We start from the raw sequence: 23,068 nt of genomic DNA on the forward strand, positions 1-23,068 counted from the left end.
TGAGCCATCAGCACCCAGCTATAATCAGTTCTTGTTATAATGTTTAAACATTTTTAGAAGAATAAATACTGAAACCTTATTCTTATTTACTAGCTATCCTTAAGACAATAAACACTATATAGTCTTTGTAAGGACTTGTTCCTTGCATGTAATACTTTCTTTTCCTTCTTTTCTTGCTGTGGTTTTTGTTTTTGTTTTCCATCATGGGGCTTGAACTCTGGGCCAGGGCACAGTCCCTGAACTCTTCAGCTCAAGGTGAGCACTCTACCACTTGAGCCACAGTGCTGCTTCTGGTTTTCTAGTGGTTAATTGGAATTAAGTGTCTCATGGACTTTCCTTTCCAGACTGACTTTGAACCATGATTCTCAGATCCTGAGTAGCTAGGATTATAGGTGTGAGCCATCGCCAGCTTACATATTTACTCTTTATCAAATAGCTGGTTCTATGTAAATTAAAGAAAATATGCCTGTAATGTTTTATAGAATATTAGGAAAAAATGTAGTATTTTGATAAAAGCTAACATACATATTAGGCAGATTATTTTTTTTTAAGGGATGGGTAAGGGTTCACCCGATGAAAATGTAAACCACAATGTACTGGCTTTCATATAGTATATTTTAAGAAATGTGATAACATATAGTAATACATATTTGAGAATGAATTTTTTTTTTTTTTTTCTGGTCGCGGGGCCTAAACTCTGGGCCTGGGCGCTGTCTCTTAGCTCTTCAGCTCAAGGCTAGCGCTCTACCACTTGAGCCACAGCACCACTTCTGGCTTTTTTCTTTTTCCTTATGTGGTGCTGAGGAATCGAACCCAGGGCCTCATGCATGCAAGGCAAGCGCTCTACCACTGAGCCCCCTTCCCAGCCCGAGAATGAAATTTTTTGTATGTGATAGAATTTCAGATAATACTGATCTTAACCATGGAATTATAAAAACAAGTGAGTATTTCATAGAATATGTTTAATGTATAAAGTTCCCCCTTAAATACGTAAGTGAACTAACGTGGGATGTTTCCATTATGAAGCAAGGGGATCTATGATTGGCAGAGAGTGTGTTTACAGAGGGTGATGGACTCAGAGACCTTTCCATCCATGCTGGCAAGATGTTGGCAGGAGTCTGTCCTGTTAGAGCCTTTTAAGAGAATTCCTTAATTTTTACTTGATGTATTTTATTAGCCACTGGTCTGTATTAGCTTAACAATTCCATGAAGTTTCGTATCTTAATATGGCGTAAGAAGTAATATAAGAACATGTTGAACAGTACATTTGTAACATGTTTAAAAGGGGCCTCTTGGAACAGTGACTAAGGTGTAAGTACAGAAACATTAGTTATCTTTTACCTTAAAAAATTCTTCCTAGGGGGGCTGGGAAGGTGGCTCAGTGGTAGAGCGCTTGCCTTGTATGCATGAGGCCCTACGTTCAATTCCTCAGCACCACATACGCAGAAAGAGCCAGAAGTGGTGCTGTGGCTCAAGTGGTAGAGCGCTAGCCTTGAGCTGAAGAGCTGAGGGACAGCGCCCAGGCCCAGAGTTCAGGCCCCACAACCGGACCCCCCCCCCCCCAAAAAAAAAAATAATTCTTCCTAGGCTGGGAAGGTGGCTCAGAGGCAGAGTGCTTGCCTTGCATGCATGAGGCCCTATGTTCAATTCCTCAGCACCACATAAGCAGAAAGAGCCAGAAGTGGCGCTGTGGCTCAAGTGGTAGAACGCTAGCCTTGAGCTGAAGAGCTGAGGGACAGTGCCCAGGCCCAGAGTTCAGACCCCACAACCAACCAAAAAAAAAAAAATCTTCCTTTCTGCTATTCAAAAATGCGTATTTTTAATCTAAGGAGTTTAAAATTATAGTGCAGGTATGTATACACCTAGCTTTTTGAGTGAGGGCAAGTTGTGACATTTTAACATTTGAGTCTTTTCTAGAGAGGCCTAGAGGGAAGTGGGAAACTGAAGGTCCATTCAAGGAATGTGACTTCTAGTCTCATCTGCTACTCTCTAGCTGTGGAGACGGGAGAAATCACAGTCGGGGTGTTCATTGTGACATTTCCACACATGTATACAATGTATTCCCATCAAACCCCCTTCTGTCCACACTCCTTCACCCCTGAAGTGGAGAAGCCATTGTAGGACATCATTACAAATCCAATTAGCTCTAAAATGCAAAATTATTTTTTCAAGAATTCTTTATTGAAATGCCGTATAATGTGTGATATTAGTGGGGTGAGATGTCCTCATGGGCATAGGCCGCCTTTTCTGGAATGTTTGGCTGGAGAGGCAGAGCCTCTGGGTCATCACATGCTTCTATTTGCTTCTAGGGGCTATCAGCAGCAAGACGCCCATGAGTTCATGCGCTACCTTTTGGACCATCTCCACCTGGAACTCCAGGGTGGCTTCAATGGTGTTTCTCGCTCAGCAATTCTACAGGAGAATTCTACTCTGTCTGCAAGTAACAAGTGCTGCATGTAAGGTTTCCTTTTGTCCTTTTTTTGTAGAGTGCTTTGGGTATCCTGTGAATGTTTCTGTGTGTTAGGTTAATTCTAGCAGTGAAGAGGTTTGTGGGGGTTACCTGGACATTTGCTGGAACTTCTTTTTTTTTTTTTTTGGGTCCGGTACTGGGGCCTGAACTCTGGGCCTGGGCGCTGTCTCTCAGCTCTTCAGCTCAAGGCTAGCGCTCTACCACTTGAGCCACAGCGCCACTTCCGGCTTTTTTCTTTTTTCTTATGTGGTGCTGAGGAATCGAACCCAGGGCCTCGAGCATGCAAGGCAAGCGCTCTACCACTGAGCCACCTTCCCAGCCCATTTGCTGGAACTTCTGTGCACTTGAAAAAGTTAAAGTGGTCTAGCATCTAGATCACAAGTACAGCGTAGTTGCGTCTTAATGTGGTCATCTTAAAACTTGAAAAAACAGTAGGCATGTGTTAGCATTTTCCTCAAAGTACATTGAATGGTGTAGTTAATTTCTATATACAAAATAAGTCTATACGTTCACTAAAAATGAGCGTTTTTTTTTTTGTGTGTGTGTGTGAATTGTGGGGCTTGAACTCAGCCTGGTGTCTGTCCCTCAGCTCTTCAGCACAAGGCTAGCGCTCTACCACTTGAGCCACAGCGTCACTTCTGGTTTTCTGGTGGTTTTATTGGAGATAAGAGTTTCATGGACTTTCGTGTCCTATGTGGCTTTGAACCTTGATCCTCAGATCTCAGCCTCCTGAGTAGCTAGGATTACAGGTGTGAGCCACTGGCACCTGGCTGCTTAAAATATTTTGAATGAGTTTTCCAAAAGACTATAATGAAACTGAAAATTTATTGAATTTAAGTTCTCAGCATTTTTTTTCTCAGTAACAACCAAACAATCTTTTTGGGTTACTTTTCTGTGTAATAAATAGTACAAAACGTACTTTTAGAGCAGAATCTTCATTTTTCTGGGGAAGGAATGATTTATTGATCTATATAGGAAGGGGATTTATAAGAAAAGATACTCCCCAAAGGAAAGAGTAATTTACATACATGTATGTCTGTCCCTCCAGTAGACTCCAGTATAAAAAGGGAAGGCCTTGACTTGGTAAAATTCTTCCGGCTAGCACCATATAAAATACATAATTTTAAAGTTCTGTATTTTGTCATAGCATATGCTTATTCTTACAGTCGGAGTGAGCCAGGAGTTTTCTTAATTATTTTCTCTAATTTCTTGGGCACCCTATGGAATCAACATTGTATATAATGTTTGCATGATATTCTTTAAGCACCCGTAAATGCTCGTTAATGTAAAGAACTTCAAGTTCCATTTTTGAGTTAGGAATAGAAAGAAGAAATTATCTTGAAATATTAAAAACTGAGGTTTCCTTTTATTTGCTTCAGTGCATTGGAGTAAGCATTTAAAAACCTGAGCGTGTTTGCTAAGTAAAACTAGAAGAGGTCCTATGCAGTCTGTGCTTACTTATGTTAGCATACCCAGACCTACCAAAGGTCGGGGAGATGACAAAAATAAATACCACAAGTATTGCTTTTAATATGTAGCTAATGTCTAGCACTGGCTGGGTGTGGTAGTTCACTTCATGTGGGAAACTGAGGCAGGACCAATCTAGACTACATGGTAAGACCCTGTCTCATAAACAAAACAATCACTAGTACTAATGTAAAGGATCCTAGTAGTATAAGAACTAGGTAATCAGTATTCACACACTGTTTGTATGTGCACAGGGAAGGAACAGCAAGCAGTTTTGAACTATTTATGAATCTTGTTTTGTGTTACAGTGCACTTAGATGGTTACACTGCTTTGCATTGTCCTGTTTACATGAAAGGGTTGGTTGAAGTCCTTTGTTTACAGATGATTTTTCCCCATGTGTTCTTTTTTTTTTTTTTTTTAATTTAACTTTTTTTTTAACATTTTACCCTGTGTGTTCTTATGGCTCAGTTATAAACCTAAAACCCAAAGTGTCCACTGTGTGTTATGGTTCCCCTCTGTTTTATAATTTTCTAGTCTGTCTGATAATAGCCTAGTCAGTATGTCTTTCAAATGAGTTTTAAAACAATAAACTTAGTCCATTTCTTTGGTCAGTAAAGGAAGGAAGCCCTTCCATAGAAAAGAAATCAAACTTTTCTAGTTGAAGAATTGCTTGGGTAGGTTTAATTTGGAGTGGGTTAGAAAGTACAGTTCAGTTCAAGAATAACTTATTGCAAATGATAGAAAAGAACAGTTTCTATTAGTCCAAAGACTACCGTACAAGTTGATTGTATAGGTTTTTTTTTTTTTTTTTTTTTTCTGGTTGTGGGGCTTGAGATTGTAGTACCGTTAACCCCAGCAAGTGACTGAGGCCACCTCAGATTCATTACCGTTATCTTGGTTCAGGTAAGAGCACATTACATTATGAGAAGATGCTCAGGCAAGACCATCTGTGGGACCCTGAGCCAAGTTACTTATCCTCTGTGTCTTGGTTTCTGGGTCTGAAAAATGAGGATAGCAGTATCTGCCCTCTAGAGCTGTTGTGAGGATGACTGACCCAGTAAAGGAGCAGTGCTTAGAGTGGAGGCTGCAGGCAGAAAGTACCTTTCTGCGCCTGCTGCTCTTGCTTGGTCCAGAGTCTGTGGTGTGCGCACACGGTGGCAGGCATGCCATCCTTGGAAACAGTGAGGTATGTGACCTACTGTACAGACTCGGAGAATACAAAGCAAGAGGCAGATGTGGTCTGACCTGATGCTAATACTGCCAGTGCTTTCTTCTTGCACACTGCTCCTAGAACTCATCCCACTTTCATGCCAGGCTCTCAGGTCAGTACTCTTCCTGTTTACACTGGCTGGAACTGAGGCTTGGAGAGGTTCTGTCACATTAGGACAGTTAGTTCTTAAGGTGGCATATTTTTATCTCCACAAGAAACTGGTTTACAGTGGGAGGAGCTTTTTAAAAAGAAATATTCAGGCCCAGGACCTTCAATTGTGAAGTTATATCTCCAGCAATAATGACTAAATCTGTACTAATTTTTGTTTACATCCTCAGATTAAGAATGTTGTTCAGAGTCAAGTGCATGTGATGAGAGGTCATGCAGCAAACATCTAGTACATCCTAAAGTGGGGGTGAGGGTGAGCATCGAAGGAGAGGCCAGGGTTAATTACTTCTGGAGAAAGTGCAACAGGGGAAGGCTAGTGGTTAAATCATTTATTTAATATATGCCTAGAGAGCCTTGAAGTTCTAATCTTGTCATTTAAAATATAAATGGTATACACAGGAAGTTTCCTATAGGAGCCTTTGCAAAAATTTAAGTTTTTCACTGAGATGTTTCCTCTAGAAACGGAGCATCGACCGTTGTCACAGCTATCTTCGGAGGCATCCTTCAGAATGAGGTCAACTGCCTCATTTGCGGGACAGAGTCCAGGAAGTTCGATCCATTCCTAGGTAAGATATACGGGCCTGTTTATGTCGTTACACTTGAGAAAACAGAGTAGTGATTACTTTCTGCGTGTGGTCACAGGCCCTTAACAGATATTTTCCTCTGTCCTTTTAAGATCTTTCATTAGATATTCCAAGCCAGTTCCGAAGTAAGCGTTCTAAGAATCAAGAAAATGGACCGGTTTGTTCATTACGAGGTAAAGATATTTTAATGTTCTAGAAATTTCTTTAAAAACGGAATAGTATTGAGTTCTATTTGTGTTCTGTGCCACCTCTTGTCTTCAATGTATCTCTGTTGCAATTTTACTGCTCCCTAAAATTCTGTTGTGTCTGTTTACCACATGATGGTATTAGAGGATGCATAAACTATCTTTGTTTTCTTACTATTGGCTTTAAGATTGCCAGTATATAAAAGAGAAAGTTTCTCACCAAGCCTGGGTGCCAGTGGTGCAAGATCAGCCCAGGCAGAGACCTGGCCTGAAACCCCCATCTCAACCAGTAGCTGAGCACATGGGGTCAGGGGTATAAATAGGATGGGTCTAAGGCCTGTGCAAAAGGACTAGAGGCGTGGCTCAAGTGTTAAGTATGAACCCTGAGTTTAAACCTTAGTGCTTTCAAAAAGTTTTCTGACCAGATGAAACAAAATTTGGTCTGAAAGATACTAGTACCTCTAGAAAGAAAACTCAGCAATATGTGTGTGTGTGTGTGTGTGTGTGTGTGTGTTTGTGTGTGTGTGTGTGTGTGTGTGTGTGTGTGTGTGTGTGTGTGGTGGGGCTTGAACTCTGGGCCTGGGCGCTGGTCCCTCAGCTCTTCAGCTCAAGGCTAGCGCTCTACCACTTGAGCCACAGTGCCACTTCGGCTTTTTTTCTTTTTGTTTATTACGTGGTGCTGAGGAATCAAACCCAGGGCCTCATGCATGCAAGGCAAGCGCTCTACCACTGAGCCACCTTCCCAGCCCCTCAGCAAATTTTTTTTTTTTTTTGGGGTCCAGTCGTGGGGCCTGAACTGTGGGCCTGGGCGCTGTCCTTCAGCTCTTCAGCTCAAGGCTAGCGCTCTACCACTTGAGCCACAGCGCCACGTCCAGCTTTTTTTCTTTTTGCTTATGTGGTGCTGAGGAGTTGAACCCAGGGCCTCATGTATGCAAGGCAAGCGCTCTACCACTTGTGCCACCTTCCCAGCCCCTCAGCAAATTTTTATAAATTACACTAGTTCTTCTTTTACAGGAATAATAGTTTGAGAAATCAGTTTATCTTATCTGTTATATCGAGTTTGAGGCCTGCTTTTTAATCACAAGACCATTAAAATTCACACTTACTTTGGGAGACCTTGAGCCAATTCTTTTCTTTAATGAGCATTAGCTACTTCAATCAAGGGGAAAGATCTAATTTAAAATTCATGGAGAGAGGACGCAGGATGGCACCTTGCATGTCTGCTGCTGAGAGAAATGCCTGGCAGGGAAGGAAGAACTGCGTCTTGTGGAGAGTGATTTGGGGAGACTGGGAACCAGCAATCCTGGAGAGCAGAGTGGGGTTGCAGCGCTTCTGCCTGGGGCTGGAGAATGCCAGCAACCAACCCCGCCCTGCTAGACACCACCTTCCCTCAGCAGCCAGCACCACTAGCACCCTCTCCCTGGGAACCTGAGATGGGTCCAGGCACAGCTCTAGAAACGCAGCTGCCAGTGCACACTCCAGCACTACCTGGCTCCCCCTGGGGGCCGCCTTGTGTAGAAAGCCCAAGCTTACCATTCCTCCCCCACAGGTCTGGGGGAGGCCCCATCTGTGTCCTGAAGCTCCAGAATAGTGGCCCACGCCTGCCTCACAGGAGGTAGGGAAGGTTGTCTTATAAGGTCACAGCCTTAGGACTGTAACTGCTGATACAAAATCCCCTGGCATTGCCCAAGCTTGTTGCTTAGAACTAGGGGAATGCCCCACAGCTCTGGGACTTGAGTGCCACCAGCACTTGCCTCACTATGACTGCCTCTACATCTTCAGATAAGCCACTCATGCTTGACTTTCAGAACTGTGGGCACCGGTGCCATAAGCCCAGATGTGACCTGTACATGCAGTGGGGGATCTGGAGAAGGGCTCTGTAGCCCACAGACTTGGGACTATGGCTACTGGTGTCTGATTTACTTGCTCCTGTTCTTTGAGACCTGGAGAAGGTACGATCGTTGTACCACAGCTCTACAAGACTGGCTCCGGTGCTGAAATTGCCCCACAAGACTTAGGTAGGGAAGGTCCCCTTTGAGTCCCATAACTTGGTCTGCCATTACCAGTGCCACAGCAAGCATCAACTGCGCACATCTTGTGGGACCTAGTGGAGGTCCCATCCCATCCTGTGGTTCAGGGACCAGAGCTGCTGGCTCACAGCCCTTGTGCCAGCCCTCTAGGAACTGGGCACACAGGCCGCAACATCCGACTGCAGCCTGAGGACATGCCCTCTGAATGCTTCCAGCTGTGGCACAGCCATGTGGCCACCTCCATGGACTGCTTCAGGTCGAGACTGGAGTCGAAGCACTGCGGACATTTGTTACCGAAAAATCACTCTACAACTGAACTCACCAAAGCCCGAGTGCTGATCCAAGCACCACGGTGGCCCCCTTCAAATCAAGAACCTCAGAGGGACCCCGAGTGATGAGGGACTCAGAGTGCTAGCTAGAAGAATCAGGGAAGTCCAAACCTCTCCTTGAGGACTGGGAGAATGTCCGGTTCCTGTGGTTTTGTGGGGTGCCAGCCCTCCCGCTAAAGCCTCCAGTCCTCTGTAGAAAAATTCTGCCTACTGGTTCTGCTGTGACCCTCAGACCGCCTCAGCTGCCACCTCTCCACTGCATCCTGCGTGCATTCCACACACAAAGCCAGAGGAAGAAAGGGGCTGGCTGTCACACAGCCACACAGGTCCAGACACACAGCCTGCTGCCACCAGCTGCTTTCCACGTGCTCTTCCTCCTGTGAGCTGCTCGGCTAAAAGAAATTCCACCTGGCTTCACTGCCCTGGTGGCAAGCACAATGCCAGCAAATAGGGAGAAAAGCCCAAGCCAGTGCCCCGTGTCAGGTTCTGCCCTGGGTAGACATGCCCACAGTAGCAGCAGAGATGAAATACCTTTCTGTCCACACCTACGGGGTCTTCTGCATCTGGTGGACGTGTCAACAAGTTCCCCCGGATCCTGTCCCCCGCGAAGCATCAGAGGTCAGGTGCTCCAGGTGCTCACCACTACTAGAGGAGCCAGGAACAGAGATCCATTCTAGTAGCAGTAGCCTGAGGTAGTCTCTATCATCTACAGGGGCCATTCCTCCGATTTCAATAACCAGACAGGATGGGCCTCAATTTGCTACCTACGGTACAGCTGCCTGAATTGCTGGACTGTCCCCATTCTTGTCCATCCTGCAAAGACAGAGCATTCAGATGTGCCTAAACTCACAAGTAACAGCCCAAGAAGGTTCGCTGTTGTGTATCTGGAAATGGTCTCCATTTTGCATAATAAATTGCTACTCCAAGACACAGCTTGAGGAGGGAGTTGCTAAGATGCCCATCACATAAAATGGTAGAGATAGCCAGTTTGGTCAATTGTGCAAATTTCAACAGAGGAATAAAAGAGACATGAAAAACCAAGGGAACATAGCACCTTACAAAATTGGTAATTCCCTAGTAAGAGATTCCTAAGATAGCAAAGGAGATGAAATGCTGAATCAGAGCCAAGAAACTACAGATATTTACATGAAATTAGGAAGAGAGTGTGGGATATAAATGAGAAATTCAGCAAAGACAGATTGTGAGAAAGAACCAGTCAAATCTAAGAACTGTCGTAAGTCAGGCTAAAAATACAGTTGAAGCCAGGCAAGGTGAATCACTTCTATAGTTCTAGGTACTTAGAGGCTGAGATTGGAGAATCGTGGTTTTCTGCCAGCCCAGGCATAAAAGTTTGCAAGATTCCAGCTGGACACTAGTGGCTCACGCCTGTAATCCTAGCTACTCAGGAGGCTGAGATCTGAGGATTGAGGTTCAAAGCCAGCCTGGGCAGGAAAGTCTGTGAGACTCTTTTTTTTTTGTTTTGTTTTGTTTTGTTTTTTGGTCCGGTCATGGGGCCTGAACTCTGGGCCTGGGCACTGTCCCTCAGCTCTTCAGCTCAAGGCTAGTGCTGTACCACTTGAGCCACAGTGCCACTTCCGGCTTTTTTTCTTTTTGCTTATGTGGTGCTGGGGAATTGAACCCAGGGCCTCAGGCATGCAAGGCAAGCGCTCTACCACTGAGCCACCTTCCCAGCCCCTGTGAGACTCTTATCTCCAATAAATCACTAGAAAACTGGAAGTGGCACTGTGGCTCAAGTGGTAGAGCGCTAGCCTTGAGCTGAAGAGCTGAGGGACAGTGCCCAGAGTTCAAGCCCCACGACCGACACAAAACAAACAAACAAAAAAAATTTGCAAGATTCCATCTCAGTGGCTAGACATGGTAGCACGTGCCTGTTCCCCAGTACTGGGAGGCAAAAAACACACACCTTTCATCCACAGCAACATAGGGAAGCACAAAAAGAATGATTACAACCAAGGCTAGTCTGGGCATAAAGTGAGAGATGCCACCTTAAATGGAACCAAGGCAAAAAGGAGCTAAAAGTGTGTAGCTGAAGGGTAGAGTGAAGCATTTAGCCCTGAGTTCATTCTCCAGCACTGCCAAAAAAGAAATATATTTAAAACAATGATACAGCTCAGTTTTAGGAAAGAACCACACCCCCAAATTAGAAGGAAAGAAATAATATAGATCAGAATAGAAACAAATCAAATAGTCTAAAGTCTTTAGACTTATCTTTTAGACTTTAGAAGAATACAGAGCATCTGTGAAATGAGTTTGTCAGTTTTATCTTTTCAAATGATCAACCTTTAGCTAGACTTATTGAGACAGAACCTAACTAGAAATGACAAAGAGACATTGCAGCAGATGCTACAGAAATTCAAAGGATTCTTAGGGAGTATTTCGGGGAAACTGTGCTAATAGACAAGAGAATCTAGATGAAAGTGAAATATACTGGACACATTACCTACCAAAACAAACTCTTGAGGATATAAAAAGTGAATAGACCAATAGCAAGTAATAAGACTGAATCAGTAATTAAGTCTCCCAAAAAAGAGAAACTGAGCACTGGATAACATCGCTGCCAGATTTTACAGACCACTCCTGAGAAACCTTCTATACTAATTCTATGATGCCAGCATTGACTCCATTACCAAAACCGAAGTATCTATTGTGAATGTATATACAAAATACACCACTTAACTATCAAGTTGGTTTCATTCCAGGACTGCAAGAATGGCTCAACTTACATGAATCATTAAGTGAAGCACATTATATAAATGAAGTAGAGTAGAAATCACATAATCTCATTAGAAGCATTTGATGAAATATTCATGATAAAAACTCCAAACAAATTAGGTACTCAAGGCTCAGTTCTCATTATATAGTCGAAGGCTATAAATGACTAACCTATAGCCAAATATCACACAGAATGGGGAAAAACCCCAAAGCATTTCTTCTAAGTTCAGGAATAAGGCAAGATGTCACTCTAACTGCTGGTATTCACTTAGTATTAGAGATTTAGCCAAAGCAATTAGGCAAGAGGGAAAAAAAAGGAACTCTAAGTAGGGAAGGTGTGGGAGTCATTATCCCTCTGTGCAGATGACACGATTCTGTACATAGAAAACCCGGAGTTTACCAAAGCAGGATGAATTCAGTAAAGTAGCAGGCTACAAAGTCAGTAAGCTTTTCTTTCTTTTTGTTTTGTTTTGTTTTTTTTGCCAGTCCTGAGGCTTGAACTCTGAGCCTGGGTACTATCCCTGAGCTTTAGCTCACAGCTAGCACTCTACCACTTGAGCCACAGTGCCATTTCTGGCTTTGTCTGTTTTATATGGTACTGAGGAATCAAGCCCAGGGTTTCATGCTTGCTAGGTAAGCACTCGACCACTAAGCCACATTCCCAGCCCCCAATAGCTTTTCTATACACCAATAATAAAATTGCTTAGAAAGCAATAATGAAAACAGGTCCGTGCACAGTAGTTACAAAAATTAATGCAACATCTAGGAATAAACTGAAGGGTGTGAAAGATCTCTATAATGAAAATTATGGAACACCGAAAAGAGAAGTTTCAGGTTCAAGACACACAAGGTGAAAAGACTTCCCATGTTCATGAATCAGAAGAACTAATGCTTCTTAAAGCAATCAAAAAGTTTAGCCCATCAAATACCAATGGCATTCTTCACAGAACTAAAAATAATCCTAAAATCCATATGAAAGCACAAAATATTCTAAATAGCTAAGGCAATCTTGGGCCAAAATAGCAAAGCTGGAAACACCACAATACCTGATTTTAAGACATTACTACACAGCCTTGGGAAAGCCCAGCATGGTATTGCCATAAAGACAGAATAATAAATCTAAATTACAAAATTCAGGGTGGATGTGGTGGTGCATACCAATACACTTGTAATTCTGGCTCCCTCCCAGCTGAGTCCAGGCCTCACATCAAAGCACAAATCCCTACCCTTAAAATGATCTGCTGTACAGTGCAGGAAAAAAAATCATCAGTGATGAGAGATCCTACACAATGGGAGCTATTCATTTGGCAGATGATTAATATATAAGAACTGAAAAAAACCTACAATAACAAAACTTAAGCAATCTGATTAAAAAACAGGTAAGCAGTCTGAATAGATAAGTCTCCAAAGCAGCAACACCAATATTAAGTAAATACATGAAAAGTAATCAATATCATTAGCTATTAGAGAAGAACAGATCAAAACTACAATGAGAAATGGGGGTCAGTGGTCCTGCCTATACTTAGCTACTTAGGAGGCTGAGATCTAAGGATCTCAGTTCAGAGCCAGCCCAAGCAGGAATGTCTACCAGACTCTTATCTCCAATTAACTATAAAAAAGCCAGAAGTGACGGGCTGGGAAGGTGGCTCAGTGGTAGAGCGCTTGCCTTGCAAGCCAGAGGCCCTGGGTTCAATTCCTCAGCACCACATAAGCAAAAAGAAAAAAGCCGGAAGTGGCGCTGTGGCTCAGGTGGTAGAGCACTAGCCTTGAGCTGAAGAGCTGAGGGACAGCGCCCAGGCCCAGAGTTCAGGCCCCACGACTGGACCCCCCCCCCCCCCAAAAAAAAAAATAAAAGCCAATAGTGGAGCAGTAGTAGAGCACCAGCCTTGAGTAAAAAAGCTCAGGGACAATGCCCAGGTCTCAAGTTCAAGCCCCAGGACCGACACAACACAACAAAAAACTACAGTGAGACTCTGAGACCTCACCCCGGTTAGGATGGTTGTTACCAAAAATAAAACCAGCAGAACAAATGCTGCAAGGATGCGAAGGAAAAGGAATCCTAACCCTTCTATACTATTGGTGGAGATGTAGATTATTAGTACAGTCACTACATCAAACAGTTCAGAAGGTCACACGAGAACTAGCACACAGTCCACCTTCCCCACTCCTGGTATGTACTGAAGGAAGTGAAGTTGGCACACAAGAGACCTGTAAGCCTGTGTTTACACCAGGACTGTCCACAATCGCCAAGATGTGTGATCAGCAGTAGCGTCCAAGGACAGATGAGTGGATAAAGAAAATACAGCCAGGTGCCGGTGGCTCACGCCTGTAATCCTAGCTACTGAGGAGGCTGAGATCTGAGGATCACAATTCAAAGCCAGCCCAGGCAGCAAAGTCCATGAGACTCATCTCCAATAAACCACTAGAAAACTGGAAGTGGCGCTGTGGCTTAAGCGGTAGAGTGCTAGCCTTGAGCTGAAGAGCTGAGGGACAGTGCCCAAGCCCAGAGTTCAAGTTCCACGACCAACAACAACAGCAACAGCAAAAAGAATGTAACTTTAGCATTTGCAGGAAAATGGATGGAACCAGAGCACATCATATTAAGTGAAATAAGCCAGACACAGAAAGGTGCATGCTCACGTGGCGACTTTAAGAAAGAAAAAGTAATAATTTGACAGGAGAACAATGATGAGGGTCTGGAAAAGTCCTAAGGAAAGGGGGGCATCCGATTAGTGATGATATGTACATACATACAGCCGTCTAGTGACTCCCATTGATTTGTAAAATGTGTTTTCATAAAACTGTTCCCAGAAATTGAAATGGAACTCTGCCAAACCCCAAAGGCCAGCCTTACACTGATACCAAAATCAGACAAAGATGCAGAAAACAAATTATGGGCCTATATTCCAGATGAATATAGGCGCACAAATTCTCAACAGAAAAACAGACTGGGTTCTGCAGCACATCACAAAGGTCATACAGAGCTGGGCACTGGTGAGGCTCACCTGTAATCCTAGCTACTTAAGGAGGATGAGATCTGAGGATCATGGTTCAAAGCCAGCCCAGTCGTTTCCAGTTATCCAGCAAAAGGCAAAAGTGAAGCTGTGGCTCAAGTGAGCCAGATTTGAGCAAAACAGCTCAGGGACAACACCCAGGTCCTGTGTTCAAGTCCCCAAACTGGCATACACACAAATAATAAACTTAGAAATGTGCAAGATTGCTGGGCATAATGGCACACACTTGTGACCCCAGCATTTGGAAGCCAAGGCAAGAGGCTTTCAAGTTCAAAGCCATGCTAGACTACATTAGCAAGGGCCTGTATCCCAAAAAGCCAAAAAGAGAGGGCTGAAGGTGTGACTCAAGTAGTCCTCTAGCAATGTGGGAGGCCTCTAGGTCCAGTCCCAGTACTACTTAAAAAAAAATAATAGAGTTTTATGAAAGGACAAGTCCGAGCCCGAGGAGGCGGCTGTGGCTCCTGCCTGTGGTGGCCTGTCTTCTCCCTGAAACGGGAGCAGGGTAGAGCAGCATGAGCGGCCTGCAGTACTGAATAGCGGCGTGAGAGAGAGGGAAAACTTGTGCATGTGAGTTTATTCTACCACAAAGAAAAAGTACAAGCCAGGGGAAATGAGAAACCAGCCAGTAAATGGTGTAAAAGTGATTAATATTAATGTGGGAAAACATCAGTATTACCCCACTTTATATTTTCCTGAATTAGAGCTCTCAAGATATAAATGTGGAAAGTACCACAAAACACTGTGGGCAAGTGTCTCTGACGTCAGCAGAGGATCCGAGTGTGTCAGCAAGGCCAGAACTCATTATGCAGCTAAATCCACTGCACAGTCATGACACACCATAGCATAGAGAAGACAAATGAGACAACTGTTTGTAACATCTGAAATAAAAGGTACTCTGCCCAAATATATGATACATTAAGAAAGTGCAACTTGCCCAAAAGAAAAAAATGTGTGTGTGTGTATCACACACACACACACACACACACACACACACACACTAATCTGTTGGCAAGATAGGGTGGCGGGTTAGGATAGAGGCAGGAAGTGCTGTGTGCAGGCGCCGTGGGGGAGGGCTGTCAGCATGGTCCCAGGTAGTTCCATAACTAGTTATTTTACTTGCAAACTCGGGCCAGCATATCTGTAAAGGACGTTCATCGCATCACTAATTTAAAAAGAAATACTCGATCATGAGGAAGCTTCCCGTTAACATTCGAAGCAGTTTTCTCTGTTCCTGCAGTCTGCCTCACATTTGTCATCTTGAAGCAGAACACTGGTAGGAAGTGAGTCTAACCACGAGGATAGACTTTCCAGTGTTGTCACTGCTGCCCACGAAGCCCTCACCACGCCAGCTGCGTGATATTAGACCCAAGACTTTCTAGAGAAGGTTGTTAGAGCTGGGGTTTCCAGGTCCACCTGTCTCAGGCTTCCTGGAGTAGGCGGGAGGACGGGCGGGCACATCCCACCACACCCAGCAGATTCTGTTGCCATGGAGTCTTGTGGACTTTTCTGTCCAGGCTAGCCTGGAACTCTCAGACTCATGATCTCAGCGTCCCAAGTAGGTAGGGTTACACGTGGGAGCTACTGGTACCCGGCTGGATTTCCTGAGCCACACTCCAGATCTCCCCGCCTCCTAAGTAGCTGGGATTACAGATATGAGCAGCTATACTCAGCTTTTAACTTTTCTGGGACTCACTGAATAATTTTTTTTTTTTTTTAGCTGTAAGACCATGCAGTTGCTGAACAGGCTTAATTTAAGTTTTTCCTTTCTGTTTTGGATGTCTTTTTTCCCCTCATTGCTCTGGTTGAAACTAGTACTATGTTGAACAGAAGTAGCAAATGTGGGTTCCTGGTCTTGCTTCTGACCTTTAGGGAAAAGTTTTCAGTCTTCCATCACCTAGTCTAATGCTCCCTGGGTTTTCATATACAGCTTTTATCAGGTTCTGGTTTCGGTGCTCACACTGATCTTGAGTACGGAAAACTCTGCTCTTTCTTCCTTGACAACACCACGGTCTGTCCATGATGCAAGCAGGACTGGCTGCTGATGCAAGCTCACATGATGCTGGCTTCAGAGCTCCCTGGCGCCCTAATGAGTGGTCTAAAGGGACTCAGCCTGCCTGGCCGGCTGCAGGCGTGCCCATGGGAGGCCCCTGCACAGAGTTAGTTGTGTTCACAGCACATACCTGCTGGACTCATGCGCTCTGTGAGCATGGCGTGGAGGAAAGGGGGGGATTGGGTAAGGCTCGAGAACTAAGTTGAGATGAGGGGAAATGAGGCAGAGGTTCTGGTGCCTTCTAGGCCTTGGAGTCAGAGCAGAGCCATACTCAAGAACGCATGGTCCTGCTGGGCACTCACAGCCTGGAATCCTAGCTGCTTCGGAGGCTGAGCTCTGAGGTTTGAGGCTTGAAGCCAGCCCTCAATGCCTGTGAAATGTTTATCTCCAAATAACCAAAAACGCCGAAGTGGAGCTGTGGCTCAAGTGGTAGAGCACGAGCCTTGAGCAATAAGGCTCAGCTACGCCACCTAGGCCTGGAGTTCAAGCCCCAGGACCAACACCTCCCCTCCCTCCACCCCCCACCCCCCAAAAAAAGAAAAAAAAAGATTAGCCCTGGGTAATTTTGTTTTTTAAGTAGTTAGGATTGTAAAAAGGTTCTAAATCTGACTTTTTGTGCACTTGGGGCTTTGTTAAAAGCCTGTTGAGAAGGTTGCTACCAAAACTCGATTTCACTAGGAATCCATTTTTATTAGCATTTCCACTAAATATCCCATTATTTCTAGTAAAACCACCACCTTGTGCCAACCGGTCATCTCTGGGTGCCAGGGCTCACGCCAGGGGCTTTCTGGCTTGCGTCTGCCGCAGCCCTCGGGCCGTGGCTTTCCCTGTGGCTTTCGTAAGGTCAGAGCCGACACGGCCAGGCCCAGACCCGCTGGCTGGCGCTGACTTCAGAAGTTGCTTCTACAAAGTGTCTTAATGCTGCAAAAATGAATTTGGTTTCAGATTGTCTTCGCAGTTTTACCGACTTAGAAGAGCTTGATGAGACGGAGTTATATATGTGCCATAAATGCAAAAAGAAACAGAAGTCCACAAAAAAGTTTTGGATTCAGAAACTCCCCAGGGTAAGTGGCGAAGTGCAGTCACAATTCAGTGTCTGCGCGCGCACGCTGCGGTTGGGGTGTGCCTGATTGAGGACTGTTGTAGTCGGAGCTTTACACAATTGTTCTCTATATTCTCTGCTGAGACCTTTTGGGGGGGGGGTGCACGGAAGGAGGCAAAGCTGAGCAGCATTCAGCACCCCGAGTGGAGACCGGGGTGCACCAGGCCCTTCACCATCCTGTCCTTTCTCGCCCAGGTGCTGTGCTTACATTTGAAACGATTTCATTGGACAGCCTATTTAAGAAACAAAGTCGATACCTATGTAGAGTTCCCACTGAGGGGCCTAGACATGAAATGCTACTTGCTGGAGGTAAGTGATGACCTGCCTGGCTCCTGCAGAGGGGCAGGTCGCCGGCAGAGCACCGCCACCGTCACTGACCATGCTCCCGACTCCTTGTCCCGCAGCCTGAGAACAGCGGCCCGGACAGCTGCCTGTACGACCTGGCCGCCGTGGTGGTGCATCACGGCTCTGGGTGAGTGAGATGCAGTGCTGCTTCCCCAGCTTGGCTGCCAGCATCTTCTGGTGGGGAGGACCTGGCAGCCAGCACAAGAGTAGCAGTGTGGGCTGCAGGCATCCATGGAAGGCAGGCAGAGACCAGGAAAACGGACAGCTTTAGGAGCCTACTGTTTCCCCCCATCTTCTGGGTTGTCTTTATTCTAGTTCCTTCTTTTGTCAGGGCTCATGTTTGTTTTGTTCACTTGCTTGGCTTGGCACTCTACCCCTTGCGCCATGCCTCCTGCCCTGCCTTTTGTGGGTTATTTTGGAGATGGAATCTCATGGGTTTTTCTGCCTGTGTAGCTAGGATTATAGGGGTGAGCCATCAGTGCTGGGCTAAAATTGGATAACATTTGAAAAAATTTTGTTGAGCTTTAAGGCTTAGAATTTTTGTTATTATAAAGGTGATATGCAGAGGTGAACTATACTTATTACTATTATTTTTAACTATCAAACCTGAACTATCATACTTGGGCAGAACTACTACCCAGGATAAAAATATTTGCACCTGTGGATAAAATATTTTACAACTCTGTAGATTGGTTCCACTGACTTGACTTTCGGGTCAGTGTTACGAATGACGAATCTGGTTGGAGTCTGATTGTGTCTTCATAAGCGTCCTAGTTTTTTCCTTGGCATTGGAGGAAAATTGGGTGTATCCCTGAGCAGTAGTTGGCAGAGACACTCAGAATGTTCTTTTTTTTTGGTCCAGTCGTGGGGCCTGCACTCTGGGCCTGGGCGCTGTCCCTCAGCTCTTCAGCTCAAGGCTAGCGCTCTACCACTTGAGCCACAGCGCCACTTCTGGCTTTTTTCTTTTTGCTTATGTGGTGCTGAGGAATCGAACCCAGGGCCTCATGCATGTAAGGCAAGCGCTCTACCACTGAGCCACCTTCCCAGCCCCACTCAGAATGTTCTCACGTTCAGTCTGACCGTTCTCTGTTGTGGTCTTGTGTCCGCGGGCCCTCTGAGGTGGAGGGCTGGCCTTGGGGCGTCGGTGGCCAGGCCGGGCCTGCTGACACACAGTCTGCCACTCGGCGTTCCATAAGCCTTGACCTGTTCTTGTTAGGCTGCGAGTTCTACAGCTCTTTAGTTCTTCCATTCGTCTAGTGTCATCTGCTTTATTTCTAGTCAGGTGACGGGGTGCAGTCTTTCCCGTTTTTCCATGGTCAGGTCCTTGTCTTTTCCATTGGCTTGCTGTAGGAGTCCCACAAAACCATTCGGTATGTGCTGGACAGACACCTGTGCCGCCTGCGGCTTAGACTTCCGATGGCCCTCAAATGTTATAAATATCTAGATGGCCCTTGGCACTCCTGGTGGAGGAAAGTAGACACACGAGCTCAGTTAGCCAGTTCAAAGCAAGGCGTCTAGGATTTATCTGATGGCAGTACTGTTAAAATGGGTTCCATCCATAGCAAGTCCTCATGTGACTCCCTCAATGTGTCGCCTTGCCTTCCAGGGTGGGCTCTGGACATTACACAGCCTACGCCACCCACGAAGGCCGCTGGTTCCACTTCAATGACAGTACTGTAACGCTGACGGACGAGGAGACTGTGCTGAAGGCCAAGGCCTACATCCTTTTCTACGTGGAGCGCCAGGCCAGAGCGGGATCAGACAAACTTTAACACTGCCTCTAAATCACCGCCCGCCTCCCGCCCCGGACAAACATTTCCAGCTCCCATAAATACTTGATCCAGAATTTAACTTCATTATGCACTTTTCGATTTTCCTGTTTCAGGTTTAGTTCTGTCAGTTGTAGTGACTTACTGAATATGGGCACCAACTCATGGTGGTTGTTCTACCAGAAAACCTCAGCAGACATTTCCATTTGCTGCTTTACTTTAATAATTCAGTTTTTATACGTAGCTTCCAGAACTTAGTTCTGTGTGACTTTTTTATATTAATGACTTTTGGTTCTCTCTCTGAGGCACATGCACAGCCATGCTTTTGAGTCCTGCGTGCTGAAAGCAGCCGTGCCTGTGAGGGGAGGCGGGGCCGCCGGGGCCAGGCCCACCTGCAAGCGGGGCGCACGACCTCGAGACCCCCCCATTCCCCCCACCCCCCCACACTGGCACCAGCACACAGCTCCTCCTCCTGGGGGCTTTGCAGTGTCCGGAGTGGCCATTTCCTTGGGGAGAGGCGGCGAGAGTTCAAGGAAAGGCAGCTTGCTCCCCTCCAGCTGAGGACTCGCCCCTTGTTGGACCCCGAGGGGGGATCGTGACCCTCGCCGGGGGTCTGCAGACTCCCCGGCCCGGCCTGCGGGCCCAGCGGAGTGCGTTTCTATTGAACTCGGCTGCCTCGGTTTCCAGATTGTTCAGAGAGCTAGGCGCGTGCGTCATCGCCACCGCTCACCTTGAAACGTGGCCCGAGGCTCAGTGAGCGGCGGCCGGGCTGCGGCCCCGGAGCGCGCGTGCGCGCGGGCTCTCCTGCCGTCCCTGTCCCGGTCCCCCGGCTCTGCATCGTGTGTGTCAGGCCAGCCAGGCAGACTGGGTAAAAGTTTTTTTTTTTCTATTAAAAAATTGAAACCTCTTTGAAGTGTGTACATTCAAAGACAAGTTGGTCAGTGTCCCGCTGCGGCCAGCGCCCCCCTCCAGCCCTGCCGCCCCGGGTTGGCGCGGGGCCTGGGGGGGGGCGGCGTTCGCTGACCGGGAGCAGTCCTGTGGCGGGGGGCGCTGGCGGGCGGCCGGCTCTGCGCCTGCGCACACCCGCGAGGCGCCTCCGCCCGGCGCGCTTCTGTCCCGGGTCTCTCCGGACCGCGCCCCGCGCCCCGCGCCGTGGGACCGGGCGGAACCCCTCGCCGGGGAGGTGCCTGTTCTCATCTCCCCTTCTGATTGTGGTGGCGGCTTTTTACTGATTTTTCCTTAAGCACCGTCGTTCTGTGGATCCCGAAGGCCCCGCCGTGACCCGCGCCTGCCTGCGCCGGAGCCCGCGCGCCCGGCCTGGCCACCCCCGTCCGCAGCTCATCCTCGGGGCTCTCCCCGCGCCACGCGCCTCGGGCCCTCCACGCACGCGGGACAGTAAACCCTCAAGGCCTCCCGCGGCCGAGGGGGGTGGAAACACGAATCTCTCCATGGTGGAGAAACCTTTGCTTATCCACTGTGTTCTACTCAGTGTCTCTGATGGCAGACACAGGCGGGCAGTCGCGTGCGGGCCGGGGCGGCGCGGCCCTGGGGCTGGGCCGTATTTACGTTCACACAGCGTTGGTTTAGGGTGCAGGGGTCTATGTAGATCGTGAGCTCCGCGGATCCTGCTGCGCAGCGCACGCAGCTTCCGCCCGCGGCCCGGCGGGGCTCTGTGCCCGCGGCCAGGGCTCCGGGGGTCAAAGACGAGCGCATGCGCGGCGGCCCCTGTACCCCACGGCAGGCGCCGCCTCCCCGCCGTGTGTGTGTGTGGGGGGGGGGGGGGAGGTGGAAGGTGGTGAGATCTTTGCCACAAGTACCTAGTGTGCTGCCCGGAGCGTTGCTGCATGGTGCAGGGGCCCGATGCGCCCCCGCCCCGCCTCCCACTCACCTGACCGCTCTGTGGAAAGTGTCATTAAAGATCTCTTTCCTTTACCGGGACTTCGGACGTTCTTTCGGGCGCCCCTGGCTCTGGGCCAGGTGCAGCAGCAGCAACAAGGCGCTGTGCTGACGTTGGGCCTGCTGCGGTTCTGGGCAGGGGTGGGGTGGTCACTGAGCCCTGCGCCCCCAGCCCCAGGGGCCGGGGAAGCCGCCTAAAAACACCACCTGCCCACCTCCTGGCCCAGGTTCTCAACAGCCACCGGCCTGGGGCAGCAAAGGAGCCAGGTTCCACCCAGGCCGGGCCCAGCTGGGGCCGCAGGAGTGCGGCCTGGGGTCCTCCCAGCGTCCTTGTAGGAAATCCAAAAGAGCCACCTGCTTCCAGGGGTGAGCCGCACTTGACCAGCGGTGTGTGTGTGGGGGTGGGGGCGCATGGAAACGCAGGGGCTCTCTAGAAGCCACCCGTGCTGCTGCAGCCTGAGCTCCCGGGCTGCACGGCTGGAGGAAGCTGGTTGCCCTTCATGGAGAAAGGAGTCCTTGCAGTTGTGGAGTTGGTGTGTTTCTGACAGTGCCCTGGCACGCTGGGGGCGCAGGCGGCACCGGGGAGAGGATGCTGACCACACAGGACGGCCTACCCCAGCCTGGCCTACTGCAGCCTCGCTTCTACCAGCAGGTGCAGCAGGGCAGGCTTGCCTCATCCGGGTCTCTCCGCACAGCAGGAAACCGGCCTTCCAGTTCTGGTTGGATGAGCATGCACAGAGGTGACCAGTGTCCCTGGGTGGGCAGAACGTGGCCTCCACTGCAGCAGGGCTTTAGGTCTGCACACGAGCCCTCTGGTGGTTGTGGGAGTTGGAAGCGGGGTGCGGCGTGGTGTGGGTGAGGCCGTGGGGCTTCAGGGAAGGAGAACTTGGTAGGTGCACATCCTCCCCAGCCCCTCGCTTATGTTTTTTGGGGGGAGGAGGTTGAGGGGGGGAACACCTAGAAAGGGGATTCTGTGGCCAACACAGACCAATGTTTAACACGGTTCCCTGCAGGGCTGTGCTGAGCTGCTTCCACCACGTGCCATCTTGGGAAGCGGAAGTTAGAAGGATATAGAATGAAAACAAAGTTGAAGGCAAAGCAAGCTTCGGGAGAAGGTGCGCTGTGATCACATCCGCAGACACGCGTGCTTTGGGAAGACAAGGTGCTTCCGTCCATTCGGGAGGCTGAGGAAATCCCTTTGCCCGGGTGAGGATCAGGATGTGAGGCCTCTGCCTCACGGGGGGAGGCCATGAACACTACGTTCCCCGAAGCAAATGTAACAAGAGGCCGCCCTGCAGCTGCTGCCCTGGGCGGCGCACACAGCAGGCCACTTATAGCAAGGGAGGAGGGGAGCCCCACAGTGACCCCCCCAAAGACTCAGCTCACACCCACCATCAGTGCACAGGTGGAGCTCCGCGGCCAGCCCTCCCCAACGAGAATGCCCACGAAAAGCCGAAGCAGCACCCTGCGTGGCACCAGCCCTCAGGAGGAGAATCCCTTTTAAGGACACGCAAGAGGTTCAGGCCGCGCCCCTGCCAGCCCCAGAGCGCCGCACGCACGCACGTGTGTCTGCACCCTGGCTTTCTCTCCCCCCCAATTCCCCCTCCAGAGCTGCAGCACCAGTTGTTGGCCAAAAATAAACACCATTCCTCAACCATATATGTCCACCGGCCTCGGGTGTGGGGAGGAGCAGCACGAGGAAGGTCAGACCCTGG

General features: G+C 48.0%; 1 protein-coding gene across 1 annotated transcript in view; it reads left to right on the forward strand.

Annotated features, from left to right (window-relative positions):
• The window catches only part of Usp3 (ubiquitin specific peptidase 3), a 78,391-nt gene extending 58,847 nt beyond the window's left edge, over positions 1–19,544 (forward strand). Inside the window, exons 9-15 of the mRNA XM_042687839.1 lie at positions 2,310–2,456; positions 5,776–5,882; positions 5,993–6,073; positions 17,187–17,305; positions 17,539–17,652; positions 17,748–17,815; positions 19,295–19,544. Of these exons, the coding sequence (XP_042543773.1) occupies positions 2,310–2,456; positions 5,776–5,882; positions 5,993–6,073; positions 17,187–17,305; positions 17,539–17,652; positions 17,748–17,815; positions 19,295–19,460 (802 nt within the window). The 3' untranslated portion in view covers positions 19,461–19,544. The remainder of the gene's footprint in view (positions 1–2,309; positions 2,457–5,775; positions 5,883–5,992; positions 6,074–17,186; positions 17,306–17,538; positions 17,653–17,747; positions 17,816–19,294) is intronic.
• Positions 19,545–23,068: the final 3,524 nt, after the last annotated feature.

Source organism: Dipodomys spectabilis, unplaced genomic scaffold, assembly GCF_019054845.1.
Source record: "Dipodomys spectabilis isolate Male_0828 unplaced genomic scaffold, ASM1905484v1 ptg000108l, whole genome shotgun sequence".
NCBI lineage: Eukaryota > Metazoa > Chordata > Mammalia > Rodentia > Heteromyidae > Dipodomys > Dipodomys spectabilis.